Genomic DNA, 16,229 nt, shown 5'->3' with positions numbered 1-16,229 from the left:
GGCAATGAATATTCTAGTAAGATCACCAGTGGAAGGGGAAGCCCTTGGTCCTGCCAAGGCTGGATCCCCAGTGAACGGGATTCTTGTGGGGGGGGGCGGTAATAGTGGGAGGATTGGGAAGGGAACACCCATATAGAATGGGAGGGGGAGGTGTTAGGGGGATGTTGGCTTGGAAACCAGGAAAGGGAATAACATTTGAAATGTAAATAAGAAACACCCAATTTAATAAAGATAAAAAAAAAAAAAGAAAAAAAGAAAAGAAAAGAAAAAGAAGAAAAAAAAAGCCAAGCTGAGACTAGTGACCAAGCACCTTTGGAAGATCTCTAGTGTAATGATTGCTTTACCGTATCTTTGCAGTGTTACTATGAAACAAAATCCCAGCATTTCTTTCACCTTTATCTTATTCTGCCAAGGTCCCAGGTTCCCAATAGACAGAAAGTCGGTCTCATGGTCACAGGTCACACCATGGACACACTAAGGCTGTTCTGGTTTCCTGTCTGTTGTGATAAAATACTGACCAAAAGCAACTTATGTAGGGGTATAAGCTGCCCCCACAGCAGATAGGGCAGTCAGGTCAACCTTCCACAGACATACACACCGGCCAGCCTGATCTGGGCAATCCGTCAGGTCAGACGCCCTTCTCGGCTAACTCTAGGATGTGTAACGTTGACAGCTGAATTTAACAAGATAGATGTTCGTGGGAAGTTTTTCAGTCTTTCAGACCTTGCTGTATACTTTCCTGAGTCTCTTAAGCAATGTTGAGAGAACTCTTTGTTTTCCGTCTCTGCCATCAGGCTACTGAGGCCACTTGTGTAAAGGCAGACCATCAGATGGGCAGACACAGCCATGCGACCTCATCTCTAGGAGAGAAGAAACTGATTGCCTATCTTGTGGCTATGATAAATAATTGAGAAAAACAATGTATCAGGAAGATTGTGTGTGTGTGTGTGCGTGTGCGTGTGCGTGTGCGTGTGTGTTTTGCCTCATGGTTTCAATCCAAGGCTGGCTGATCTATCTGGGCTTGAGGTGAAGCAGACTATCATGGTGGTGGGAGCATATGCTAGAAATTGTTCATCTTGTGATGAATAGGGAACAGAGAGTAACTGGACGAAACCAGAGACAAAATAAACCCTTCAAAAGCATGACCTCATCTATCTACTTCCCTAATTCACCACTTCCCAGTAGAAATGGAAGTGGGTCTGTGTTGCCTGTCACTGAAGTCAAATGCAGAAACAAGATGAATCGTAAAACTGTACTTTATTCAGTGAGCAAGCAACCCGAGATGACAGTAGATTATCGTCTCAGACTGTCGTCATCACTACCTCCAGCAGATGATACAGGGACAGGTGGAGATGGCAGGGGACAAAAGTCAGTCAGTCAATCACGCCAGACTCAGTCTTGCCCCTTAGGTCAAGAGGTCAGCCATGTTTTGAGACCTGTGATGATGTCTGTCTTCTCTTCCTATCATTCCTTGTGTTTTCCCCTCTTGGTGTAGATGTTTGAGCCCATATACTTATTGAATCTCGAAGTTGTTAGTTTCTGTTGGTATCAACAGTGTTCTCATCCAGGAGAACCAAGGCTGTGGAAGGTGGTTAACCCAGAGCAGACCATCAGCAGTGTATGTATGCTAAGCTATCATCATCAGTGTATGTATGCTAAGCTACCATCAGCAGTGTATGTATGCTAAGCTATCATCATCAGCAGTGTATGTATGCTAAGCTATCATCAGCAGTGTATGTATGCTAAGCTATCATCATCAGCAGTGTATGTATGCTAAGCTACCATCATCAGCAGTGTATGTATGCTAAGCTACCATCATCAGCAGTGTATGTATGCTAAGCTACCATCAGCAGTGTATGTATGTTAAGCTACCATCAGCAGTGTATGTATGCTAAGCTATCATCAGCAGTGTATGCATGCTAAGCTATCATCAGCAGTGTATGTATGCTAAGCTATCATCAGCAGTGTATGTATGCTAAGCTATCATCATCAGCAGTGTATGTATGCTAAGCTATCATCAGCAGTGTATGTATGCTAAGCCACCATCAGCAGTGTATGTATGCTAAGCTATCATCATCAGCAGTGTATGTATGCTAAGCTATCATCATCAGCAGTGTATGTATGCTGATGCTAAGCTATCAACGCTATGCATGTTTAGAGTCCTCTTGACAATGCTGAATACAAATGTGTCTTTGTAACAGAGTATGAAAGTGCCCATACCTGTCCTTTCTGTGCCCATCATTCCTGACTATCAGTAGTAACCCTTCTATCCATAAGATCTGTATCACATACAGGATATGATCCTGACACATATCCCTGGTTGATTATCAACATAACTTCTTCCCAGTAAAAATTCTCCGGCACAGAGTTGTATACATTGTACATGGCAGCGAGCAATTAGGATCTGGCATGAAAAATTCTGCAAAATCACAGCTATGAAGTAGCAATGAAGATAACTTTATGGTCACCACAACATGAGGGTCACAGCATTAGGAAGCTTGAGAACCACTGGTCTAGGCTTTAATTACTTACTTTTTGGAACACTAACACGAATGACTCAATTTTTGTTGTTGGTTTTGAGAGAGGGTACTGCTGTGTAGACGCGAAGGTTAGTTTTGTTAGCCAACTTGATAGAACCTAGAATAACCCCAGAAGGATTAACGAGGGGTTATCTGCATTAGGCTGGCCTACGGGGATGCTGTAAAGAGATGATGTGTAAGGTAGTCAGTGTGAGACGATCCAGCCCATGGCAGGTGGCAGCACTCCCTAAGCAGGGAAGCCCTGAACAGATGAGAGGATAAACTGAGCTGAACTCAAACAGCTAAGAATCGGGCACTCACTGCTTTCCCCACTTGACTGTGACCTGACCGGTCACCTCAGGTTCTTGCCTGCATCTCCACCCATGAAGTGACTAAGAGGTGCTTTAAGTTCCTGCCTTACCTCTCTACGTGATGGACTGTAACCTGGACCGTGCACCTAAAACAAACTCTTTCCCTTTAAGTTTCTTGTTGCTGGAATATTTTAATCATAAGAACAGAAAAGACACTGGTGCTGAGGAAGTGGGGTCATCGGCTTTCATGCCTTTGGACTGCTTTTTGAGTGAGTTTGGGAATTTAGGCTGGAAACGTTGTTAAAAGCCAGCAGTAGAGCTTAGCGGGCTGTTTCAGTGGGAGTTTGGAAGAACTCGGAAAGGGGAGAAGCCTGTATAAGCCCTGTCTTTCCTCTCGATGTGATAAGCACAGTGACAGGCACTCGCAGAAAAAGCTGGGGGACCGTGAAGGCCTTGCTAGGAAATGCAGTGGAGGGCACGTGAACTAAGTCTTCAGAAATCAAAACTGGACCACATGTCAACCCAAAATTCTTTTTTTTTTTTTTAAGATTTTATTTATTCATCTTATATATGATGAGTACACTGTCACTGTCTTACACACCAGAAGAGGGCATCAGATCTCATTACAGATGGTTGTGAGCCACCATGTGGTTGCTGGGATTTGAACTCAGGACCACTGGAAGAGCAGTCAGTGCTCTTAACCACTGAGCCAACTCTCCAGCCCATCAACCCAAAATTCTAAATCTCTTTTTTTCCTGTAATGAATGATGAGACGATCCACTTGTGTGGCTGGATGTCTTCTCTGCCATTGTCATTTCACTGTGTTCTCATGTGTGTGTCCATCTTGTGACATGATACACTCAAAAGGCAAACAACAAGGGCAGGGTGGGCCTGGGCATGGGGACCGAATGCCTCGCTCAGGGATACGGCTTTATATGGTGCATTCCCATTACTCTTGTCCACTCGCCCCTATAGCATAGGAGAGTCCTTCCTTTTGGGATTTAGTGGTTCAACAGGTTTGGGAGAACTTGGGTAGTTGATGCTTCCTTGTGCTCTGTTGCTGGGAGAGGAGAGAAGGTTCAGCATGTCAAAGGGTAAAGGCAAAACCACGGTGGACGGCTTGTCTGTAGACAAGGACTGAAGAGCCTGCAGGTATCGGAGCTGGACAGCAGCTGGGGTGCCCGACAGAATCTCAGCCGCCATCCTCAGGGACTCAGAGGCAGCTTTTTCCCCTTCGGCAGCAATCACCTACAGAAAGCACACGAAGAAACCCAACATGGCCATGCTGTTCACTTCACGGGGGTCTCAGGTGCTCGACTTCCACAGCGACTGCCCGCAAACAAGTACCACACACGGACTCAGCACCAGGCATTGTTAAACTTGGGCCAGTAGACTCAGCCTCTCCCTGCTGGACTGTGAGCAGATTAAACTAGCGATCAAAAGGTAAGGCAGCTTCAGTCATGGGTCCTGAAGGACACAGATGGAGTTTAGGGGCTCTGTCAATGTGTGGTGGGCTTGAAAACTGAGGAGGATCCTGCTTGCCGAGTGAAGGACAAGTTTGTCAGAGTTCCAAGGGACAGACTTGGAATTATAACTTGGTCAAAAGAATGGGCAAAGCGCTTCAGAGCGGAAGGCTCTTGGCACCCTCTCACAGATGCCACTCAACACTGGGCACAGATAGCTGGTTCAGAGATCTAGATGTAAGTGGCCTAATTTAAACATTACCTCCTCCCTTGCTCTTAAAGGCTTTCATTACTGATTCTTATATATGGTCACAGTCTTTTTCTTCATCAATTCGGTTATCTGAGAGGAATCTGCCTCTCCATCCCTTTATTAGGGATGACAGGAGCCTTGGTCATCCCAGGATCCCAGGCACTGGAGAGGAAGGATAGTAAAGGGAGACTTTAAGGAGAGCGGGTAAAAGCAGAAGAGGAGGGGACATGTTAGCAGAAAGTTTGGGGCGAGGTTGAGGTACTGCACTGTCGGACCTGTGAACACACTATCAATAGCGGTGGGGACATAGCCAGATTCCACCCAGTTCCTGGACTAGTGTGGACCACTGGGTTCTCAGATGCCCTTCAAAGGCCTAGGTGGGAGGATGGGTGCTCAGGAAAGCCTCACCCGCACTTTGGCCTGTCTTTGTGCCTCAGCTTCCACAGCCAGAGAGTGCTGAAGCCCAGCTGGCAGCCGTACATCCTTACTGAAAAAGAAGACAGAGAATATAGGTGTCACCCCGACCTTAGCAGCCAGGGCGTTCTCACAGACTTGCCCTGTCTACGGTGGTTTCACAAATAGCAATTAAAAAAAAATTATAGTCTATGTGCATGCGTATTTTGTCTGCACGCACATCTGTGTACCACATACATGCCTCTCACCCATAGAGGCCAGAAGAGGGCAACTGGAGTTATAGATGGTTGTGAGCTAACTGATGGGTGTAAGAATTGAACCCAGGATCCTCTGGAAGAGTAGGAGAAATCACTGAGCCATCTCTCCAGCTTTGAAAGCAAATTCTGAATGGACAGATACAGCTGTTCTTAGGGTTCTGACACGGGAGATAGGGAAGAGCACATCTGGGGTCACTATGGAGGCTGCCTGGGGCTATGACATTCTAATTAAACAGGCCATATTTTATGTCCAAAATCTATGGTCATCTTTCTCACTTAAGATCTCACATAAATCCAAGCTATTAAAGTTGGATAATGAAAAACAACTTTGAAGAGCCACATAATTAAAAACAAAGATGGGAAGAATTCATCTAAGTTTATGAAAGAATATTGACTTCAAGAGAAGGACTGAACAAACGAGAACAATTCTAGGATTCTGCATAAAAAACATAGAAGTAAAATTTCATCACAGCACTTTCCTAACAACCCTAAAGGTGTTTTCACACCGAGGAAAGTGAAAACCAAGCTCTGTATGGTCAGGCAATGCAGTAATGTCTGACTCTACAATAGAATGAAATGCTGGTGCACACCGCACCCCGGGTGAACCTTGGAAACCTATGCTAAGTGGAAAGAAGCAGACCAAAGTCTTTATGCTATGACTCCATTTCTGTGACACGACCAGAATAACAGGCACACCCACTGGAGGGACTCACGGGGCTGAGGTGAGGGGATTGGAGGGTTCTTGCTCATGGGTTTTGGGGCAGTGATGTAAATATGAAGTTAGATACTCAGGGTAAAGCCACTAAGCTAATGCAAAAGCATGGTTCAAACGCTAAGTTTTACAGTAAAAAGGCCCCTTACTGCATTATTAGAAACCAAGAGGATAGTTTGCTTAGAGGTCCTAGCAGTTGTATCTTGACTATGAGATGACCGGTCATCTTTCTCTAATATCAATGTGGCTGCAGTATTTGAAATGATTTTTAAAATATCGTTCTTGCTGGTTATTTTCCTACCCACATTTCAGTTCTCTCCACTTTGATGCCCCAAACACAGGTCACTGAGTCCAAGGCAACCTGTGGAGGAGAGAGCAGACATCAGTGAGCCCTGCCTCCCCGGGGCGTGGGGGAAGGATAAGAGCCCTCTCGTGCACCACAGGCCATTGCTCTGTCCTCAGAACACGCCCTTCCACAGGACACTGCTTTTTAAAGTCACAGGGCCTGGGACAGAGACGCTTAACAGGACAGTGCAGTGCTGTTTAATAACCACCGTGGATCTAAAGATGACGTAGGCACCTGAGTAACGGCTCCCAAACAAAGATGCTTATGTCCCCAGCACCTGTGGCTGTCTGGGAAGACTTTAGGATGTGATTAAATCAAAGGTTTTGAAGGACATAATCGCAGGGGTGTTCATCCGAGAGAGGGTTTGACTCTGGAAGACAAGGTGATGAGACAGGGAGCACAGGGCTGGTTCTCTGTGAAGGCTGGGGCTGGAAGGCAGAGGAGGAATGAAAGTGATCAGAGGCTCAGAAGGTTGTGGATTCTATCTCAGCCTCCACAAGGAATCTGCCAAGCTCATGCCTAGATTTGAGCCGAGGGAAGATGATTCTGCACTCTGATCATCAGGACTACAAAAGAGTACAGTAAGCTTGTGCTGTTTGAGGCACCAGGGTTGGGGGGATTTGTTATGTGAGTGATAAGGGATTAGTACAGACGGTATTTTTTTTTCTGTTCCTTTTAAAACACATTCCTTAAATAACCTGCACCCCTAGGCTCAGGCCCTGCCATGTGGCCATCATTTTTGGGATACTTTCATTCCCTTAACGCTGATGGCATCAGGTTCCTCATGCTTCTTAGCCTTCTCTGCCCTGCACAATTAAAGTTGGAAACAGAACTAGAGAAACTATGTGGGTTCTGGAAATGGATGAAGGGTAGGGCAGGGCAGGCCAGTCCATGTTGGCCTGGACTCCTTTCAAACTAAGCTTCTGGTAATTTCTTACTGGCTAAATCCTAATTTCAGTGCATTGCAAATCTTAAGAAGGACCAACCAGTTTGAGGGAGCAGGTGTGAGTAAGAAAATATTATTGAGAAACACATCGTAGATGAGGTGACATCGTAACAAACAACTAAGATTTGTCCTGTGGTGAGAAGAACTCCAGGCTGAGGAAATAGCTCAAGAGGAATTTGTGGTGGGGGAGAAAGAAAGCACTGTTGCATGCTGGGTGAATGCTGAGTAGGTGGGAGTTTGAGAATCAATAAAGAAAGGATAGTAGGGTGCAGGTTACAACAGTCGGGCCATTTCTTGATTCATTGATCTTCTGCACTATGCCAAGTCCTTGGAATACACAATCTGGGGAGACAGATTTAAGTGCTTAAATCACAACTCATTTTAACAAAATTGAGCTTGGACATCAATGGCCTGGCCTTCATCCCTCAGAGGTGAGGGATGAACAAGGAGGAAGCTGAAGGGGACAGTGGGGAGCATCCTAAGTGGCTCATGTCAGCGTGGGGCTCCTGCCTGCCACTCATCTTTGTGTCTTTCCAGCTTCTAGGTACTTTCCAGCTCCTTCACCCGTCCTCAGCCTTTGGTCCTGTAGCTCCTCCATTTCACATCCTTCTTAGCTGCTTTCCAACCCAGGTTTGGTGTCCCCACGACTGCAGTGCTGGGCTGGGTCCCTGGTAGTAACTGCTCCCTGACTGGCCAGCTGCCTGGGGCCCTGCTTTGCTCTCCCGGTATTTCTTGCTGCCTTGGTAATCGGGGCATCTACCCAGGCTGTAGATGAGACTGCAGAGCTGACTGCCTTTAATTGCAAATCAATTAAATATGAACGGCTGGGCAGCCAATGATGAAAGGGTAGGTGATGTCCGGTCTCTGAAAGTCTTACCTGAACTCACCACTCGTTACCTTTGGGTATCCTATGCCTGTCTCTCCAGCTAGAATCGGCATCTGGGAACCATCCTAGTACATTGGCTTCAACCGTCCTGCTCATCCCCACCCATGACTGCTTCAAACACTCGGTACTAAGCTGGTGTTTCAGTGTGCCGAAGGTCACAGGGGAGTGACCTTACGGAAGGGATGGAAGCGAAATCTGTACCCAGGCCAATGATGTCACTGACTGATTCCCAAGGAATGGCATCTCCAATGGCTGAATGCCTTGCACATGGCACATTTAACAAATGACCATGATGCATGAAACACATCTCGGTACCTTTACATCTTGGGCAATGCTCTTCCTTTCCAGGAGAATTTCAGTGAGGGATCGATGTGCCAAGAGGCGCTTCATGGTGGTTTGCACCAGGAATTGGATGGCTTTGGACACATGAGCTAGACTGCTTAGAAGAAGAGAGGCATTTTCCATGCGGTAGTAGCAGACAGCGTCTATCTCCATTATGAACATATCTTTGGTTACCACCTAAGCGGGGGGGAAAAAAAACGTGTGAATGCAGGCTGGATTCCTATGTGGGAGAGGGGAACTAAATGCATTTAATACTAAGTATTTTATAGGAGTAAGATTATAGTATGAAAATAAAGGAGTAATGGAAGGTTGATTCTTATCCAAAGTAGATATTCTTTTTTAATGTATGGGGATCTTACCAAGCATGGTAAAGAGTCAGGCATGGTGGTGGTTGCCTCTGGGAGAAGAGAAAGAGGAAGGAAAAGTAAGCATCCTCTAAGGGAAGCCATTTATATTCACCAAAAGGAAGACTAGGAAAGAACTTTAAGCAAGGTGAGAGACAATTTGGGAAAGGCTTTATCTCTGATAAAGAAATATGGATGGTGCTCAACACCACTGATCATTAGGGATGTGCCAATCACCTGCTCGGGAGGCTGCCATTAGGAAAATGTAACAGGGGCTGGAGAGATGGCCCAGCCTTTAAAGCGTAGGCTCACAACCAAAACACAGGAAAGTATAGCCCAGGTGGGGAAAGGGAGTTCTGAAGGGAGTGTGGGGAGGCTGACCCGTCACTGCTGCTGACTGGGATGCTGCAGCACTGAGGGAGCAGCTACCCAGCAGGGCGACTCCCCCAAACTTAAAAAGAGCACACGGTCAGGTGTTTGTCGGCCACGTGCACACCTTCAAGTTCTCCATACACATTCTTCAGAGAGAGGTCTAATCCAGCCTGTAGCACCCTGTGTTCTCCAGAACCACAGAACCAATACGGAGAGGGAGAGGGGAAGGGGAGGGAGAAGGAGAGGGAGAGAGAGAGAGAGAGAGGGGGGGAGGGAGAGGAGAGAGGGAGAGGGAGAGGGAGGAGGGAAAGGGAGAGGGAGAGGGAGAGGGAGAGGGAGGAGGGAGAGGGAGAGGAGAGGGAGGGGAGGGAGAGAGCACACGGTGTGTGTGTGTGTGTGTGTCTTGTGTGGCCGCTGTGTAGCTAGATGACTTTTAAAGGATTAGTTCATGTGATTATGGAAGCTGGTAAGGCCAAAATTCGCAGTCTGGAGCCCCAGGAAAGCATTTACATTGTCTCCTGGAAGAAAACTTCCTCCTCTTCAAGCCAAAGTCAGTTCTTTAAAACTTTCAACTGACTGAATGAGGCACACCCACATTGTCAAGGGTAAGCTGGTTTATTAAAATTTGCTGATTTAAATATTAACCCAATCCCCCCAAATACCTGCACAACGTCATCCTGATTCGTTTAACTAAGTATAGGCCAAATGACTGAGGCCTAGCTTAGCCGAGTTGATTAATTACAAGATTAACTACTATCAATTCCTTTGCTCATTTTTGAAGGTTAGATTGTGGCTTTTGCTGTTGGTGTTGATCTGAATGAACTCCCTCTACATCCTATATATTAAACTCTTATAAATTATTTGAAAACATGCTTTCCTACTGCATAGGCTGCCTTTCGCTCTGTTGATTGTCTACTTTGATGATTATGCTTTTAATCATCTTTTGAGCACGGTCACCTCGCCTTGGAATTGACTTGGATGGGAGAGCACGGGAAGGTCAAGACGAATGAAATGCGCTGTGTCAGCTTACCTCATGGAAAGGTATTTCCAAGGTCTGGAGACGGAGGTCAACCTTGTGGTAGGTGTCCAGGCAGGGTAGAAAAAAGAACAGGCCTACGAAAGGGCGTGAGGGAGGGAACATGTGAACAGCCAGTGTGAAGACTGCTGGAGATGACCTTTTCAGAGCCAGGCTGCATGACTGGCTTAGCCTATGTGACCCAGAGACTGCTGGGTAGCTTCCTTGTAACTAAAGTATTGTCCTGTAACTCACTATTCATTTGGGGATGGTTCTGAAGGTAAAGGGGGTGGGGGGGATACATTGTTAAAACTAAGTGCAGCATCTCAGGTATAAAGGGAGATTGTTCTAGAAAACTGGGCCACTTGCTCACTTTAGGATCTTATTGACCCTTCCAGATCTCTTACACACCTGTCTCTCCAGTAGATTCAGTCTCTGTAAATTCATAAGCATGGATGTTAACCTTAATGTGTTTTAGAGCCTTTTAGGTTCTGTATAAAACTGTATTCTGTGAACGTACTGGTGCTTCACTTTAGAGCTGACGACCTCTGAGTTATTTCTGAGAACGCCCCAGGATCGCCAGAGTAGCAACATCATGGCAGCTGCTTTGTGTTGGCCAATTAGTCCTCATTTACCCCAGATGGTGTACATACTCCACGTGCAGCCTCTGTAGATTGCTTCATTGAAAGTTTCCTAAAGCCCACTGGATGATTTAAGACTGTGGTGTTTGTATCCCCAACCATCACCCCCATAGGCTCATGTATTTAAAGTCTTAGTCGCTGGGGAGTGGCTCTATTTGAGAGGATTAGAAGAATTAAGAGGTGTGGCCTTGTTGGAGGAACTGTGTCACTGGGGGTGGACTTTGTGGTTTCAAAAGCCCATGGCAGGGCTGGGTGTTTTTTTTCTCTCACTCCCTGTTTCTCCACCCCCCTCCCCCCGCCTATAGATCAGAATGTAGCTCTCACCTACTGCCCCACTGTCTGCCTGCACGCTGCCATGTTTCCCACCATGATGATAATGGACTAAGCCTCTAAAACTATGAGCAAGCCCCATCTAAATATCTTCATTTATGAGAGTCACCTTGGTCATGGTGTCTCTTCACAGCAGCAGAACAGTGAGTAAGACAGGGACCCTTCAAGAGACACAGCCTTGTGGAGACTAGTGCCAGCTCACAGTACCAAGGATGTATGGGGGAACAGCCAGCTAGAACCTTTTCTCAGCCCCCAAAGCGAAGGTTCCTGAAAACCAGGGCCATAGCAAGATGTAATGCACTCTGGAACTCCAGAGTCTGGTTTGATGTCGTGTGGACTTGTATATTGGGTTCTGAATCTTGAAGCTCTGATACATGTGTTTCCTACACAGGTCTCCATTTTTTAACTTGTTCTTGCAGGCATGGCTGAGGACTTAGACTCCCTCAGTATATGTATCATGGGATTTCACTCTTTCTTATGCCTTCTTGGCTGTCTCCAAAGGTGAACTACTAGACTTAGACTAACCATACTTCTATCTACATGCCCTGGAGTTTGGCTGGACCTGCTGTGGGTTTTCAGATCCTAGAGATCAGGAATGCCTTATTCCTCTAGTCCCCGGTAGTTAGTGCACTGTCTGAGACACTAGGATTCGGTCTGTGCCCCGTCTCCCAACTAAATACGTATTTGTTACTAGATACTGAATTTTGCTTTGAGCTTAATCCGATCAGCTAGCTCGGATTTTCCCTGAGAAGTCACAGGATTCTGACTATCCACACACTGTACTCAGATCAACACTGGGCTCAGGCCAATCCTTAGCAATGGGCCTGAAGCTGACTTGCTGTGCCAACTAGACTGGCCCTGGTGTAGGGCTCTCTCCACACATCATCTCTCTTGGCCACCTGTGACCTATTAATAATGCTTTCTGATGATTTCATGACAACCCGCCCTATAATTAATAGATTAAAGTACAAATATATTGAATCAAATAACTTCATGTAATATATATGCATGGACTAAAGAAATCATCAACTCATGGGATGGGATAAGATTTTTAAAAAACAGAGGATAATTCTTACCAGGTCCTTTGGCTCTTCCAGGAAGCAGATGTCCCAGTCGGAATATAATTACTCTTTCGTATTCTTGAACAACCTAAAAGGAAATGCAATGCTTTTAAATGACTTCAGAGGGGGAAAAAGGTTTCAAAAGACCTGTGCATGAGAGTGATTCTAGGTTACAGGAGTCTTTTGTTAGCCAGGCATTAGCTAGGCATGATGGTGCATGCCTTTGATCCCAGTACTTGGGAAACAGAGGCAGAGGCAGGCAGATCATTGTTAGTTCAAGGCAAGCCTGGTCTCTATAGTGAGTTCCAGGAGAGCCAGAGCTATAGAGAGACCCTATCACAAAACAAAACAAAACAAAACAAAACAAAACAAAACAAAACAAAACAAAACAAAACATCCTTTGAGAACTGAGGGCTGGGCAAGGTGTTTTTCATACCAACCATCTCACCACTTGCGGGAGGCAGAGGCAGGAGGATCACCCATGTGGTGTATTCTACATTGCAGATTCCAGAATAACCAGTGTTACACAGACTTTGTCTCAAAAAGGAGGTAGGAGGAGGAGAGACTGCCCAATGCACAGTGTAGTAAGAACCCAGATTTGAACACCATGTAAAGCTGGACGTGGTAGTGCATGTCTACAACCCGAGTGCCCCTACAGTGAGCCAGAGGCAGAGACCGATGGAGCCTAGGAAGCCTGTGGGCCAGCCAGCCTGATGTATAACCAGAGACCCACCTCAGACAGGAGGAAGGTAAGGATGCCTGAGGTTCTCCTCTGTCCTCCTTAAGTCAAGTAGTCCTCCCTCTCATACACACACACACACACACACACACACACACCAGATTTCTAATAACATTTGACAATCTAAAATCTATACACAGTAAACATAGACACCAGTGAGACAGGACCTTGGCTGTGTTCATGAAAATGTGAAATGAAACGACTGTATGCCAACAAATTAGCTTAGAGACACAACTACACACATACGCACACGTATGATTTGCTAACATATTGTCCTAGCCATGACAGAAGGCCTATACCAACATTATGCCTGGGAAGTGTAAAAGTGAAATGCAGACAGTTCCTGGAGCACAGGGAGGGCAGGGAATGGGGTTGGGAGAATGAAAAAGGCTTCATGGTTACACTGAGCCAGGTCTTGGAGGAAGGAGAGCTCTCTTGGAAGGTGGGGAAGTATCAAACACAGACTGAGACTGGCCTTGTTTGGGCTATGAGAGACAACAGAAAACCATCTTGTGGGGTTGTGTGGGAACTCACCTTTATGCAGAACCAGATGGAAAAGGGAAACGTTACGATGATGAAGATCAGGGAGGCGAGGACAAGAAGCCATTCGCAGGCTCCTAATCCAGAGGGCTTGATCCCTAGGGAAGCAATGACGTTGAAACATCACCATGTGCAGTGAGCAGCATTTGTCAGTCCAGAGCTTAGTATTACAGTCAGAGCTGTTTGGAGACACGGCTGGGAAAGCTGGAATGAGCCGGGCATCCACATGACCAGAGTTCCCAGGTCTAGGGTATCATCCGTGTGAAGGATTGTGTGGCCAATGGGAGGCGGAATAACCTGGACAGGTAAGGGGGACTGGGGGACCGGAAGGCCAGGGGGGCCAGTTGGTTCCAGTTCTACTTCCACTCATTTCAAAAGTCCGTGGATGACTTTGAAGCAGGGCTCAGGATCTTTTAAAAACCCAATTTCCCCACCTATATAATGGGATGTTGACTGATTCCAGCCTCATAACAGCTAACTAGCGAGCTGTATCCGATACATGAGTTCAAGGGTGAGAGGGCAAATACACATAAAGATGCTAGCTCGTGCTCGGCATGTCTGAGGTTTCGCTGTGTGAAGTGTCTACAAGTTCCTGGCACTGCCTGCCATGCCTGACTTCTTTAGCGTCCCTTTAATGGACTAAGGTGTTCTGCAGTCTTTGGAAGTCATCCACTTAGCACAGTGTTAGGCTGTCTGTAAAACAGTGATATGAAACCAGGGTGCTTCACATCCACGATGCTTTGACCCAATATCAGACTCTTCAGAGAACATCTAGGCTTCAGGGCTGGGTTGGGACCGTTAAGGTGACCCACCGCTTGGACTGCGAACCGGCTTTTCTATCTTTTCTAGAGCATCGTGTAAGCTGCCCCCCACCCCGTTAATCCTGTTCCTCTCGTAGGTTCTGCCTAACTCGAGCAAGCTATTTACTCAAAGCATTTTCTCTCACCTGTGATGTGTAACTGAGGAACTCGGAAACAAAGCACCCAGTGTGTGCCTGCCACATAGAGAGGGCGCCACAAACGGGGCTCCCTCTCTTGCCTACTTCCCGGCTGTGATCAGGCATTTCTACAGCATCGAACCCGACGACCTCTCCTAAGGACCAGAGGGTTACCAGGCAAAAAGTACAAGCGGCAGGGTGCATTTACACTACGGTCTAACCGCAGATGTCCTCGAACAGTAGCTTTCTGTGATCCAACATACATTGCATTCCTGTAACTAGGAAATGCTAACTCTCCATGTAGCCAGCAGACAGCAACATAATATGCTGCTCCTTACTTTCCTCAAACATATGCCAGCCTTTAATGTGGGCATAATGACTTTTTTTTTTTACATTTGTTATGAAGAGGACTGGAGGTGGGTAACTTTCCCCCTAAGTGTGGTATCCACGGAGGTAAAAGGGACACCTTTGTTCCCACCCTCTACTGTGATACGAGAGTGTTCTTTTTTAGCTCGCAAGGACTTAGCTGAGATTGTGCAAAGTGCGTTGGAAGGCTTATTTTATTCCCACTCTAGCCTATGAAACATTGTGGTCTGGTCAATAGTGACGGCTCTTTCTGTAGTCGCACTGCTGGCAAGTGGCTAGGCTCACATTTGAACTCAGGTCTGGCTCTTTGACTTGGTTCTGCTGCCTTTGAGGTTGAGGGGCTGGTCGGGGGAAGTCATTCCAAAGAAAGGTTAAAATACTCTTAGTCTTAAGATTGATGGGCAAGGGTGAGGGAAGAAGAGGCCCAGGGTTGTTGCTCAGAGCCATCATATAGAGTGCCGTGCCCACAGGTCCATGACCACAATGCACCTTGACTGGATCCTGTCTAGGGTCCAAGTATTACTGATGCTGCTGTCTGTATTTCATTTGATTTTCATCTGACATACTTTGGTCTCCATCACTAGGTAACTTCCTAACTCACGCCTTCCCCGCTCCACCCCCAACCCCCGACCCCGCGCGCTCTAGTGTGTCTGGCTTTGTCACAGTGGGGCAACTCACTACACTTGACTGACATCTCTGGGTACCTTCCTCTTATCGCCTTTCATACCTTCCTCTGGTCGCTCGCTCTCCAGCAGGGCCACCACTTCCGTGCCCTCCTCACCCGTGCTTCGAACCTCGTCCACATTCACTACCGTGGCTGCGGGAGCTCGGGGCTCCTCCCGGGTCCCGGTCCGCCCGGCACTCTGCCTCTCTGCCCCAGCATCCGGGCGCGCGCGGCCTCTGTTGCCCCTCCCGGCCTTTGACTTCTTGTCATCCCTAGAAGAGGACCTGCTACCTCTCCCGTGGGTCTCTCTGGAAGAGCTCCGCGCCCTGCTGTCCATTCTACGCGGCGGGCACGCCCCCGAGGCCAAGTGCTGGCAGAGTCGCAGCCCCAATTTTCTGAGCAGCTGGGGAGCGACCCAGGACCTTAAGGACCTTGCTGCCCGGAGGGAGGTGCGGAGGGCGGGGCCTGAGGTGGCCTTACCCACACCAAACCCAACTGCTGTTCCTTGGAGGGTCTGGGTGGAGCCAGCAGACAGGGTGCGATGCTCTCAGAGGACCTGGGTGGGAGATTCCTGGTGCCAGTGCACCGGGTTGCTTTGAGAAAGACCACAGCAGGCGCTGCTTAGGTGGCTAACAGTGGTGTGAAATAGGACACGAGGGGATCTGCTTTAATTTCGGTGTTTAGAAAGGTTCGCTTTTCTCTCCCAGATCCTGTTCCCTTGCATTCTTGAAAGCTAGAGTTCAGGGTTTTTGAAGATCCCCGGCCAAGCTGCTT

At 47.1% G+C, this 16,229-nt stretch overlaps 1 protein-coding gene across 2 annotated transcripts; it reads right to left on the bottom strand.

Annotated features, from left to right (window-relative positions):
• Positions 1-3,375: 3,375 nt before the first annotated feature.
• Nphs2 (NPHS2 stomatin family member, podocin) lies at positions 3,376-15,846 on the bottom strand. 2 transcript variants are annotated; one of them, XM_032915285.1, is made up of 8 exons: positions 15,519-15,846; positions 13,483-13,586; positions 12,225-12,297; positions 10,193-10,275; positions 8,420-8,623; positions 6,232-6,287; positions 4,952-5,030; positions 3,376-4,078 (listed from the first exon to the last, which is right to left on the bottom strand). In XM_032915285.1, exons 1-8 carry the CDS (start codon positions 15,790-15,792, stop codon positions 3,800-3,802), a joined length of 1,152 nt encoding a protein of 383 aa, XP_032771176.1. In that variant the 5' UTR covers positions 15,793-15,846; the 3' UTR covers positions 3,376-3,799. The 2 variants fall into 2 exon arrangements, with proteins under 2 accessions (XP_032771176.1, XP_032771177.1); XM_032915286.1 differs by lacking the exon at positions 8,420-8,623 and having other exon boundaries at positions 3,800-4,078; positions 15,519-15,792.
• Positions 15,847-16,229: the final 383 nt, after the last annotated feature.

Source organism: Rattus rattus, chromosome 10 (assembly GCF_011064425.1).
Source record: "Rattus rattus isolate New Zealand chromosome 10, Rrattus_CSIRO_v1, whole genome shotgun sequence".
Taxonomy (NCBI): domain Eukaryota; kingdom Metazoa; phylum Chordata; class Mammalia; order Rodentia; family Muridae; genus Rattus; species Rattus rattus.
Note: the sequence above shows the minus strand (reverse complement) of the source record. Positions and strands in the feature narration are given on the sequence as shown.

Coding starts and splice junctions, on each gene's coding strand:
- Nphs2 (XM_032915285.1), bottom strand. CDS start 15,792: ATGGACAGCAGGGCGCGGAGCTCTTCCAGAGAGACCCACGGGAGAGGT. Junction 5,031..6,231: donor AAAGTGGAGAGAACTGAAAT/GTGGGTAGGAAA, acceptor CTTCTTTTTCAG/TAAGGATGTACGGCTGCCAG. Junction 4,079..4,951: donor AAAGACAGGCCAAAGTGCGG/GTGAGGCTTTCC, acceptor TGCTTTCTGTAG/GTGATTGCTGCCGAAGGGGA.